The 13503-nt window shown below is 33.7% G+C and overlaps 3 protein-coding genes across 8 annotated transcripts in view; 1 reads left to right on the top strand and 2 right to left on the bottom strand.

Annotated features, from left to right (window-relative positions):
* Nucleotides 1-283: 283 nt before the first annotated feature.
* Nucleotides 284-5451, bottom strand: LOC135793634 (transcription elongation factor B polypeptide 3-like). The gene is made up of 5 exons (XM_065304665.1): nt 4937-5451; nt 1583-1685; nt 1240-1484; nt 1034-1186; nt 284-968 (listed from the first exon to the last, which is right to left on the bottom strand). Exons 1-5 carry the CDS (start codon nt 4955-4957, stop codon nt 780-782), a joined length of 711 nt encoding a protein of 236 aa, XP_065160737.1. The 5' UTR covers nt 4958-5451; the 3' UTR covers nt 284-779.
* Nucleotides 5452-7055: 1604 nt separating this feature from the next.
* Nucleotides 7056-9623, top strand: LOC135794565 (uncharacterized). Its single transcript, XM_065305879.1, has 2 exons — nt 7056-7088; nt 7143-9623. Exons 1-2 carry the CDS (start codon nt 7056-7058, stop codon nt 9621-9623), a joined length of 2514 nt encoding a protein of 837 aa, XP_065161951.1.
* Nucleotides 9624-10120: 497 nt separating this feature from the next.
* Nucleotides 10121-13503, bottom strand: part of sv (paired box protein shaven) — a 71479-nt gene continuing 68096 nt past the window's right edge. For 4 of the 6 annotated variants that reach the window (XM_065305411.1, XM_065305413.1, XM_065305409.1 and 1 more), the window contains 3 exons: nt 12601-12810; nt 12397-12507; nt 10121-12106 (listed from right to left, as the gene is read on the bottom strand). In XM_065305411.1, coding sequence (XP_065161483.1) covers nt 11853-12106; nt 12397-12507; nt 12601-12810 — 575 coding nt within the window. In that variant the 3' untranslated portion in view covers nt 10121-11852. Of the gene's footprint in view, nt 12107-12385; nt 12508-12600; nt 12811-13503 lie in introns of all 6 variants that reach the window. The other 2 variants (XM_065305415.1, XM_065305414.1) reach the window with 2 other exon arrangements.

Genomic DNA, 13503 nt, shown 5'->3' with positions numbered 1-13503 from the left:
TATTCCTTTATAAACGAAAATGAAAGCATACGAGCACAGTATAATTGTACGTTTGACTATAATTTGATTAGTACATCTAATAGTTTATATGTAATTATTGTTATGCACGTTATTATTATTTATTTTTTAATTCTGAAATAATTCTGAATAACTGATGCCAATATTTCATTGTGTCTTTCGTGGATGACATATTAATCTATTCTACAGATTGAAAATGTGTAAAATGTCCTCCCACATCAACACAGTACCACAAAACGTTATTAGGGAATCATGAAAGTATAACTTTTGTTCAGTTATTTTTATTGCACAAAGTACATTTTCTGAAATAGTTCACAAAATGCGTCTTGTTATTTATTTCGTATTCCAATTATGAAAATCTTAAATTTATAGACTACCCAGAAATATTTTGGACCATTTATGTTAATACCTTTAAATATGTTATCAACTGTGTGAGTTATTTGATGGTTAATTTATATGCATACACTGGCGCAATCAGTAAATATTTTAACATTTGTTAAATAAAGCGAATACAAAACAACAAGTGGTATTTTACTTCACAGAAGTAGTTACAGTATATAATAAGCTATAACTTTAAGTCCAAACCATTACAGGGTTAATCTTCCAATATTCACCATGTCTGTTAATACTTCGTGTAAACGGCATATAAAAAATAAATATTTCGTATTTGGGTATTTCTTTGCAATATTACTTGTTAGATTTCGCTCGTCTTAAATTTAGATACAACTTAATTTATGTATGATAACTTTATGATTACTTCTTTAATGCAAAACTTGCGAATATTTGTACTTGTGTTTGTCCTCAGGTTTCTGATGCTTTTTACCAAACTTGATTAGCTTATCATGCGCTTGCTTTTTAGACTTATCGCCTTTGTATGCCTTGTGCTCTTCGACTTTATGTCCGGAAGCCTTTTTGGTTGCCTTTCCGTTTTTCTCCAGACTCTTCAGCGCCTGAAAATTAAAGAAAGACGTATTACCGTTGTTAGCTAATTGATACAAGGTTATATTTGACTTACAATTTTCTTTTTGAGTTCATTTTTGTCAAACTTTTCGTTATCGAATTTCGAGCGTTTCATTCCGTAGGTTTTCCAGTCGCCAGATTTTTTAGCATGCGAATAAAAGCTGTCATGTTGCTTATGTTCATTTTTGTGGTATTTTTCATGGAAACCCTATATAATTCAGATAAGTAAAAACAAAATGAAGTTGTTGTGGCTATATTTACCTTTAAAACATTAGTTTTCTTGTGCTTGGCAGCTTCAGCATGCTTCGCAGCGTGTTCTTGATGCGCGGCTGCTTTCTTGTGCGATTGGTGATTGCCCTCGCTCATCGAAGTAGTTTTCTTGAGCGCTTTTTCTTCGTCGGCGATCTTATGACTTATCGAACCGTGTTGACCTTTGTTCGCCGTTTCTACATGATGCTTTGCGTCTTTGCCGGATTTTTTGTGAGCTTTGTTTTCGACGTGTTTTCCTGCAGCGAGACAAAACAATATAATTAGGCACTTCAACATCCCTATAATTATCATCCCAATCTTGAATTGATCAGGGGAATAGAAAAAGAAGACAAACCTTGTTTGGAATGTTGGGAGTCTACAGCTACATGTTTGCTAATGTGGTGTGCAGGCTTCACTGTTGTGGAGTCAGCAATATATATGGTACATAGAACCACAATCTGAAAATATATCACAATAAAAACTATTTGTATTAAAACTTGTGACTTTAATATCAGTTAAAGTTAAAGAATTAGAATTCTATCAAAAGTTTGGATTAAAGTTAATAAAGGGGCATTCAATAAAAAACCCTTAGTTCTTAGAAGAAATTTGATTTTTATATAACAAATCTTGGGAATCAAATAATTAACTTTGCAAGACCTGCATTTGTTGAACTAGATGAGTAGGTATTGTTGTTTCAACTTGGCATTGAACATGAACGTCTATATTTGTGACTCGTTACATGCATAGTGGTCACCATGAGTTAAACATTTGGCAAAGTGTCAAAGCGTATTGCAAATCAATACACTAGTGGCAAGCACTTGTGAATTAATAGTGCAATAGTTAAATATGAAATATCGGTATCCGCCTGGCCATATGCCAATACTTATGTCACGCATTTTACTTCCTCTAATATTTTAACAAATACATTGACCTAATCGATTAGAATATAAATATGCCGAGTCTATCAGAGTAAGATCACAAACATAGTTGAAGTTGCGTAAGGTACAGAGCAAAACGACAGGTGACAACGCAATTAAATAGATGTATATCAAATGTTTTTCAATTGTTTTGTTGTAGGTAAGACTGTAAAACAGGTAGTACTCTAGTGAGGTTGTAAACTTTTCTGCTCGATGAATTTGTGTGTCAAGCGTTCCGTTCCTTTTTGCTCCATTCATTCATTCGCGTTCTTGTACACATTCTCGTATTTATACAACAAATTAATATGCGTATTACTGTGCACGAGAAATAATTTAACCGTTTATGCTATTTGGGTGTGCATGAACATTATATTTGCCCGCCGACAATTTCGATTGCAACTTGTAGCGTTGTTAATCTTTTAACAGCCATAAATCGCTTCCTTGTTTCTTGCATTATATGACTTTACTTAGACAGAGCAAATTCTCGACACGATTATGCAAAATGATCGCACAACCTAATTAAATCCGCAAATGTTACACAACAATTTCGTAAAGTTTTTGCTGCTGTTCGATAAACACTTCACCGTTAACTTACTTACAGTTTATTAGATTTGGTTGATTTGGTGGTTTATAAAAAAGAATATTTGCCAAATTTAATCAATTCGAAAATAAAAATGTAGGTTATAATTCAAACTTTTGTAGAATAAGATTAAATTCGAAAAACCAATAAATGTTGTGAGGTTCATAGGAAGTTTCTTTGTTTATTTTTACATTTGCGTTAAACCGATACACACTAACCGTATGTATAATTTCAAGAATCCGCAAATACACAGTCTCGAAAATACGTAATCATAACAAAACCACATCTGGTCGGGTGTTGGCGTTTCTATGATTGCGCATACTGAATTCAATTCAACTTTAGAATTATGCTTTTGTAAAGTGTGGCAATCTTTTGGTGAATATTGAATTAAGGGCAATTGGTACAAGTCTAGTTATTCCAACATAATGACAATTTCGCTTAGAAATAAAGTATTCAAGTATTTAAGTTGCAACAGTTATATAATGCACTAATAAATTATAAATTCAGTATTAATCAATATTACACCAAAGTTTACGCTATGAATATGAAATTGTTCAATTTGTCAAAGTTTTTACTTAACATATAATCATAACATAATTTTCACCTGGTTGAAAACATATGCTAAAGCTTTTAGTTTATATTTAGTATTTTATGATTGGTCAGTGTTGAGAGAAAACCGACCTAAAGCAATAAACTTTTATTTTATATGGGTTGCTTCAGATTTATAATTTGTGCTAACAATGATGTTTTACGACGGAACTTTGATTGTAATATGCATTAATCAAACAAATGTGCTCTTCACATGAAAATTTTGTAGTAACTTGACCATTTAATATGGTAATGATTACAGTTCATTAAGAATCACTGTAATGATTTGTTCGATTAGAAGCGTTTAAACGGCAAAAAAATAAAACTAATTAAATATTATTAATTTTGTAACTTTGTTATTAAATTTATACAATTGTAGGTATGTAGATAACTAAGCAATATTTTTAAAAAAGCCTTTTCAATATAATCACAAAATACTTAGCACATTAGTTGGAAGATATTCAATTAACACTTATTGTACCGTGATAATGCACTTTTAATTAATTTTTTACTCTTATTTACCTCTATCAAATGGCAAAGAATAAAACAGTTACTATGTTCCAGAAACTAAGCAAATGTGACGAGCAAATTAGTCAAATCGCTTGTAAACAGGAGTAGTAATCATTTGAAGCAGTTGAAATTTCTAGACCATCCAACGCAGTCTCATTATTACTCAATTACACAGAAACAAACTAGAATGTCACGAACCACTTAACTGTTTCGTGTTAAGAATTCTATGCCTGGTATAAAAACCGTCACGTAAATAAAAATATGAATGAAACGCATGAATATAATTTTTCTGTTGGATTCGACGTGAATTGAAATATGTGTCATGTTCGAATCAATTAAATATTTATACCGATTTTAATACTCCACAATTATTCCGAGTTCATTCGCATTCGTAATGTGTAAACTCATGTGATGTAATTAATTACTACGTGTACAATATAAAATCAGTATGCGTTGATTATTAAAGTGTTTCAGATTTTTATCTGAATCAAATAGATCTCAACACAATTCTAGTTTCAAGTCTAAATGATACATGCTATAATGTTTCAATGTTGCTAATAAAATGTGCAGTTGAAATCTAGTTTTACATGACCTATTAATTCAACCCGCAGTTTGCAATACTGCGCAGATTAAAATCGTATGATTAGAATGCGTAAATAGGTTGCTGCATTGTAATCGAATGAGTTTTTCATTTTTACGTAAATGTGTTGGTTTATTTACGATGTTATTTATAACCGAAAGAAAATATTATGACTTGGTTAATACATTAACCACAAAAAAAGTATATTTATAAAAATCTACCGACTTTATAATAAATTTTATATTAAGATGTAGGTGAAGATCTATGATCAAAGAATTTACCGAAATAAAAAGCAGAAACGATTGTCTTATTATTGAAACGTATATATTCGCATTGCCAAAATTAAACGTTTATAACAGCTCATAAATAAATTGCTAAAAATACTTCAATTCCGAAATACGCACGTTTATTCCAATTTCATTGAACTTTTCGTTTGGAATGCTACAGCTTATGCCCAAAATTTATTCTCAAGAATTAAAAATTCTTGTTTTTATTTTATTTTTAGATTGCAAAATAAAGTGAAAAATAACTTACCAGCAATACGGTGATCTTCATCTTGAAGCCACGGATAAAAAATGCCTACTGCAATCAGTTTCTAGGGCGATGGCGTTGCACGAATTCTAATCTCGCGTTCTTTCGTTCAGGTGAGCGATGGTCGACTGGTAACTGGTCGGCGGATCGGCCGATGGGCCCGTACCGTAACTGTTTCAAGATAGGTAGAAGCTGCGTGGTCTGAGCGTGGTTTTGACCAGCTCACGAGCGCGATCACGACTCACGTTCTTCGTCTTTGCCTTTGCTGTGCACACAAGTAACAAGTGCAGCGCCGACTGAGATGGTGCGTCGTGTACTTTGATCAAGGTGGCTAGCGGAGTCGGTAATCTGGTCTGATGATGCACACGTATACCAGTATGCTCTTCTTCGCTTCTTCGTTGCGGTGTGGTGTCGATGGTGCGTTCGCCTGTGGCTTTGAGGCAGAATTGCAGTGTGCACACACACGCGCTGGATTTGTGTGCCTGGCTCGGCGCCTTCCTCTCACCAGCTCACCTAAAACCAACCGGCATCGAAGCTTTGCTTGAATGCGGAGTGTGTGGGTACTTACACAAAGCTGGGCATCTGAGCGTTGGTTGGTGGGAGTGTGAGCACGAAATTAAAGGCCGGTAACACGGGCAGGTGCATCATTACGCTCTGATTTTACCCGCTGGATAATAGGAATGAAATTTATAGAATGTGGCGAGGCCGCGTCTCATTTATTGCTTTTTTGATGAAAGAAGTTAATTAGAAATGTATCACAAAGTTACAACTTTAATGAAAATATTACATACTTTACTCCGTACTTGAGTACACAATTAAACTATTAAAATTATAATTTTATATTTTTATGGGGTATTAGAAAATAATTGGATTTTGTACTGCAATTATTGAATAATTGATCTTTACACTACGTGTTTCTTTCCCTATTTTAATAATAACATCGACAATTTGCACATTTAATATTCAATATACATTTCCTGCATGCCAAAACCGCTATGTCTAATCGAATATTCTCTAAACTGCGGTTTAAAATATTGATTGATTACTATTAGAAAGAATATTTATCAATATAAAGAATTATTTGATAGGCTAATATTCGTCAACTAAATTTAACCATAACTCTAAGAATTAAGTTCAAATATACTTGGATTAAGGGCAGCTTGTTTTATTAACAACTCAAAATAATTAATCCATATTACACATTGCTGCATTGATAAAGAACGGATGTAATATTTGCATGTTATTTTCTTCTTTTACTATTAATTGAAAATTTATGTAAGAAACGCAGTTTGTGCAACTGGCACATTAATAATAATTTGTGTAATGTCATGATTTGTGTTCTATTTACCATCATTATATAATTAGTGTCAATAAAATAAATAAATATTTTATTTATTGCTGAAGAAGCACGCTTTTGTGGTCAGAATAAAACAAAATATAAGTACAAGTAAAATAAACGCAATTTTATTCACGTAATTTAGTTACATTGTAATAGTAAATGTATACCTACATTTGTACTTCAACGATTATGTCATTACTCTGCAACTGTATAATTAGTCAAGCTGATTTGTACACAAATTGATTAACATTTTAATTAACTAATACATTTCTAAATATGCCTATGTTTTGCGAAAATTTATTTCGCCTTAGTTTCGAACTCCACATTTTTAATATTCATATAAAGAACCTTATGCAACCAACTATGCACCTAAAGTTATAGTTTTTCTTTTGTGGGCTATCATACTATATTAATACAATATAATTCAATGGAAATTATTTTAAGGTAAGTATTTCGTTGTTTTTAAAGATATCTAGCAAATGCTGTTGAAAGAAACAAAATGCATTTAAACGCTCTGAAGCGCAGAGCGTTGCGTTCAATCAACTATAACTGTGTGAGTTTACAACTTCACGTAAAACCAATCTGGACTTTTTCTCTTCTTTACAAGAGATTTCTAAGATTTCGGCTAAACAGAGCGCCAAATCACTTTCGTTCGTTACGCGATTTGTATTGTTGGTGGGAACAATCGATATATAAATCAGTTTCAAAATAGTTTTGTCGCAATTATTGAGTGACTTGAAAGGTGATACACTGTAAAACAAACGTTTAAAGCGCGTATTAATAATGCTTCTATTTAGAAGCAATAAGATATTTAAGGTATGTTTAGTTATTGTATCAAAACTAATAGATAATTTATTATTATGTTTTTAGTTATTTCTAGTATTCGCATTTTTGAGTTGTTCCTTGGCGCAACACTATGAAGGAGAATACGACGATGACGATCATTCATCCTACGAGTCAGAATCTGATGAACCAGACTATTCTAAATACTACGCAGGAGATGGTGGCGGATCAGCGGCTGCTTTGATAGATGTAAAAAATAATAACGGATTTGTTAATCCGGCAGAATTCTCTTCCTTCTTTAGCGCTCCATTCTATGCCGCTTCTAATAATCAGGAAATAACTAAAGACACAAACAATGGTCAGAATGGTTTTGTAAATTCTCAAGATTTCCAAGCTGGCTTTGCTGATTTTAAAGCGTTGCCGTTTGGCGGCAAAGATTTCTTTGAACAAGCTGCGCAGAAACAGATTGAGAAAACAAATAAACCCGAAACAAATGACTATTACGAATTGAAACCTGGCCCGAGCTATGTCTCGCACAAAATTGTCCCACCAGCCCCGAAAAAATCGAAATACGCGTCGGAACTTGAAGATCTAAACAAGCCATATAATCATAAAAATATAGAAAACCAAGATGACAAAGTGATCCCTCTATATTCCGGCGCTAAACAAAAGATTGTCGATCCGAAGTATGTGCCTCAGTACACTCCCAAAAACCAGAATAATTTAACTCCGTACCAAAAGTACAGCTTCCAAACGCAGCCTGCCACCCTCTCAACTTTTGCATCAGCTTCCACAGGAAAGCTGACCACGACGCCCACCTATGCAAATTATGACTATTTGTATACCCCCAGTACCAATAACGAATACAAATTAGCGTACGATGCGGCCGCGACTAACCTTAATTCAAAATTACAGGACTTCAATAACTTCAAACCGTCTCAGCTCATCAAAGAATGCAAGAAGATTAACAAGCATGTACCTGGCACCAAGAAAAACTCAAAACCCATGGACTGCTACGTCTGTAAAGACGCCAAAGGTATAAGCTATGAAGAATGTTTCTATGGGCAAGCATCTGAATCCAATCCGAAAAACTATTACATCGAGACATCAAAAGAATACAGTGAGCCAACCCAGGTGCAAAGCTACAATTTTAACCGTTATAAGCGTTACACCGTCAGTGATAACAGCAAAGACGATCCCTACGAGTATCTGAAGAAACAGTCAGAGAAATATTATCACAGCCCCGATTTTGATTCAAGCTACAAACATCCAAAAAGTTTCGAAGAAGACTACAGATATGGTGGGGGTGATGGCGAGGAAAAGAGTTCTTCGGAGCAGATCGCTGATCAACTTGTCAAATCGGGTGATAATTGTAGGAAAGTTAACAAGGATGGTATGACATGTACGATTTGTGAAAACAAGAAAACGGGCGGTAATTACGAGCAATGCTCTTATTCCTCGGCTCCTGAAGAGAAAAAATATGCGTATTCTAAGCAGCGTAAGTACAATCGTGAAGATGAACCTACAGAAGAAACAGACAGTACTGAGGAACAACCTGTTAGTAATAAGAAACCGCAACAGTTTTACAAACCTAAAAGTGAAAGTCCACGAAAACAAAAATCGCCACAAAAATATCGTGGAGTTAGACCGAATGCTGATAGTTATGAAAACACTGATGAGGTTGAAAGAATCAAACCAGTTAACACCAACCGCCAAGTCTCTGAATATACAGTACCTAAACATTTTGCCAATATTAATGTATCACCTGAAAGCGCTGAAAGTGAAGAAGACCAGCCAGAAAATGAAGAATATTATTATATAATACCTTCACAAACATCTGAATCAAAACGTGATGAGCAAAAACAAGATGTTGATCATGAATCTGCCGAAGAAGAAGATGCCGAACCTGAAACGCACTATGGGTACTACGGTGAAGAAAGCAAGAAAGACGTGGAAGAAGTACTAGCTGAGTTTGCTAAGAAAGATCGCTCCAAATGTAAAAAAGCCGAAAAGAATGGCATGACTTGTTATTTGTGCATAGACAAAAAAGGTTTGCAACATGAAGAATGCATGTACGTGTCAGAGTCGCGACCACAATCTAAATATCAAGCGTATCATGCACAGAAAGAAACTGACGGACGCGAAGGTGCCGAACCAAAAACTCGCAGAAACGAGGAAAACGCAGAAGAAAGTAAAGTGAAATCAGTGCGAACCAGTCGGTCGGAACCGCGATTAGTTGATATAAAATATCCTGCATTTGGCGAGAGTACTACCGAAAGTCTAGAACCACAAAGACGGAGGCGGCCAAAAAAAGCTGTCGATGCTAATCAGAAGCAAAAAGATAAAACCAAATCGAGAATATCGAGGAGAAATTACAGCGAGAGATTGGATGACACTCCTGTAGATGAGAGCAAGGATGAGTATAGAGTGGAAGGAGAGAAAGGAGCATTCAGTCATGAGACTGAGCCTGTTTTCAGTAAGAAGTATGGCGTTACTTTACCGAAGTTTATGTTGACTAGGTCGGAGGGCGAGAAGGTTTACGATGAATTTGTGCAATCAAAATCTTAAATTTGTTTTTGATTCTTATTTTCTTATAGTTGTTATCAGTTGTTTTATGTATAAAAATCCGTTGTACTACGGCAGCGTTATATTGTTATTTGTTTTTTGAATTTGTCGCAATTAGTATATGGTTTTACTTGCAAATTATTTCGTTTGACTGTCATAACGTGGCCAAATTCTACGCCAAATATTTTGCGACCATTTCTATTTAATACTTTGTTGATAGTGAATATACGTTAATACTGTATGTAAACCAAATATGCACTAAGTACGGTATTAAACGGACATAAATAAATGACGATAAATTTATCCGTACATAAGCTGCAGCATTTAATTTCCTTCTTGTCCACAAATCATTATAAATTCAAAACCGAAACTATTTTTTTTTGCCGGAAACCAAAACCAAAATTTCTAAAATATTTTCAGAGCTTAAAGGAAGAGAATGCTCTTTCTTAAATTAAGGAAAAGTCTTGATTTCGGGATGTTGTAATAAGCATTTAAAAATATACAAGTATTACAATTAATTATAATTCAATCATCATTGTAATCATAATCATAAAATTGCTCATAATCATCATGAATTTCTGATATAATACGCAATCATAACTCATATTAATAATTCATTTGCATTAATCAATTATTACTTATCGTCGTTCAATTGTTACGATAATACTTACAATACCGTGACGGCTCTGATAAGTGGGCCATCTTCTTTGGTATAATTTATTACACATTTTAATTATACAAAAAAGTCATTGTCATCATGTACACTCAAATGATTTTAGTTATTTCATCGTAGTGCCATTCTATATCTTTGTTTAAAATCAATATGAACTATACAATAATTTACAATATTGATTTCGAAAAAATATTGAACGAATTTATCCAAATGTAATTTCAGCATGCAAGAAAAATTGCAATTAATTGCAAAGTTAACCAGGAAATAATCGTTTTTGCTAAATACAATTTTCAATTCTAACAAATGCGATAATTTCAATTAATTGTATACTATATAAAAATATCAACGGTCTTATTTTGAATTAAAATTTGTCCTATAATTTTCTCGTTTGCATCTTTGTAAAACTTGCAATTTTTCTTGGTTCCTGCTATAATTTTGACCAGTTTTGATCATTAGTACGATTTCATCTGTGACTAGTAAACAGATTCCTTAATACCTTCTTACATTTGCGCCTGTGTTGTTTCCATTTGATTCATTTAAATAACTATTACATTATTTCAATTTTCACATTCTTTCAATGCAACTATTGTAAAATTAACAAATAATTTACAATTTACAAAAATTTATAAATTAAAGAACAATTAATCGAATTTTAATCGAATCAAAACTTATTTGCTTTTTGTGCTAAATGTATAAATGTATCCATCGTATCATCATTAAGGTGCTGAGTTCATGTGCCATTTGCTTTGCTAGATATTTTTCTCATTTCTCAATCAGGTTATTACTAGTAAGGTAATTGGCTAATTATATTTCGTATTTTCATCATTTAATTACTCTTTATATTAGATATATTTCTTTGGTGTGCTCTTAATCAACTAAACAAATAAACGTTTTGTTGCTTTCTCGTACGTTTGTGATCACGCATCTAATTAAAAACAAATCTTAAAACATTAATACTAAATTAAAATCAAGTACATAGCAATTTATAAGTACAGAGTACGATATCAAAATAAAAAAAGATTGTAAAAAATATTGTCATTGGATAAATAAAATAAAAAGTATTTCTTTGAATTGTAATAAGAAGATTACGCTTATAAATATAAGTATAAATAAAGTTTAACAACAAAATTAGTTCGTTTGATTCAAAATTTGAGACCATTAGACGTTCTTACAAATATTAAAAGAAAATAAATGTTGTTAATGAAAATAATGTATAGTAATGCAAGTCTTGCGAAGGTCTTCGATACATGTAATGCGTTTGTATACATTACATTTCTCACTGTGTATGAACTCCTGAACTCCATATAGATTTATTTAAACTAAAGTTGCACTAAGAACGAGTCCACAACTGGTCATTGATAACTATGCCAATGGTACATAAATTTTACATTGTTTCATTGCAAATTATCATAAATTACTTAATTGCTAAATCTATTTGTATAATAGTCTCTTGATTAATTTTTACATGTGAACTCTCGGTGCACTTTATTTGCAGTTCGTCTTTTTGGCTTCTAATTTGTCATTTCGTGCCACTGAACTGCGCCAACTTTAAGCCCGCTTTAAGATTCGCGTACATTGGACGGTTCCATCTTCGACCACAAGTGATTAAGATCCGAATTGAAGATGACGGCCTCTTCGCCCTTCTGGCATGCGCTGCCGCTCTCCGTTGGCGAATTGGCCGAAGCCAACGAGTTAGCACGAGTTGCCGCCAGTGGGGATCGACTGCTCTGCTCCGACCCGGGGGCGGCAGTAGTGTTTACCGAGTTGCTCGTATTTACAATCGTGGGATCGTTGTTTGTATAGTAATATGTATCTGCAAAGAAAAAAAACATTAATATAACAATTTATTGGTAGTATTAAAAAAACTACATGGTTTGAGAGGAAGTAGGTAAAACTGCAAAACATTTTAAAGTGTTGAATTTGTCATAATTTAATATTTAGAGTAAATATGGGAGATGTTAAAAATTGATGTATGTTAAGTTGCCTATAGTCAAACTCAGATTTAAATAAAATCCTAATGAAACCCATTGAAAATGAATACTTTAAAATGATTTGTTGCAAAAACTGGTTGGCACGCGACGAATATACTCACTGTTTACTTACTGAGCAACCCGCTGGATGCGCTTCCATATCCGTATGCAGTGCCATAAGCCGCCCCATATTGACTGTATGCTGTGCTGTAAGCATAATCCGATCCAGGCACTACCGTACTTCCTGTAAAAACACAACAAACCATTATATATCAAAACATGCTCGAATGATATACAAACTTATGTTTTATAAGTAATTAACTCGTTCATATTATACCTGTGGTGTAACCAAAACTAGGTAACATCGCCGAATAATGCTGAGTACCGTTTGAGGGCTGAAGGACAGTAAGTGCGGCGGGATCTGGTGATCCCGTATGAGAGGTGGGTTGGCTTCCTGGCTCGGCCGGCAGCGTGAGCGGCAAACCGGGAGAGGAGCCGTCCACACCCGAGCCCAAGCCCACAACACCACTGTACGCCGTTGTCGTTTCTGTTCATCGTAACATCATCATGCACGCCAAGCCAACACGTCAACGAAACAGGCAAAAACAAACGGAAAAAGAGAAACCAAATTAATTTCAAGCAACAAAAACACAATCACATTAAATTAAATGAAAACAATGCAAATTACAATACTAAAACTTGATTAGTTTTCAATTATACACAAGGCTTAAAACAAACACAATATTGTGTGTTAACTAAATGTATGATCACAAGTTTAATTAGCAATTGAGAAAATAAATATCAGCGCTTGTTTTTAAGAGTAAGATGTAAAAGTTGTCGTGTTTGGGTCAAGAAAAATATTATACGTTGTATTTAATAATAAGAAATATTTAAATTAAAATATTAATTTTATTCAGCATCTATATTCCAAGCTATAGTCATGTAATGCGTCTATCGGTATGTATCGTGCTTAATTACGGTGAGAATTTTCGTGTCGGAAGGACAGATGCAAGATAGTTTAATGTGCGTTTTATAAAGATGGGATGTCCCAGAGGCGCGATTGAATTGAGTTTCGCTAATTGCGACCGCAAACAACGCCAGCAACGCGTCAATGCCAAATGATGCAATTCCGAGTCAAACAGATATGAAAAAAATAAAGTTGGAAGCGAACCCATTCGGATAAATAAAAATTGCACAGTGTGGCGTCGCGCGAATACAATGGCAGTCATTAAACGTGCGA

Source organism: Atheta coriaria, unplaced genomic scaffold (genome assembly GCF_025399875.1).
Source record: "Atheta coriaria isolate IRGN ID8LTWV9N9 unplaced genomic scaffold, Caltech_Dcor_3.1 hic_scaffold_6_pilon, whole genome shotgun sequence".
Lineage (NCBI taxonomy): Eukaryota > Metazoa > Arthropoda > Insecta > Coleoptera > Staphylinidae > Dalotia > Dalotia coriaria.
This window is presented reverse-complemented; position numbering and strand designations above follow the sequence as displayed.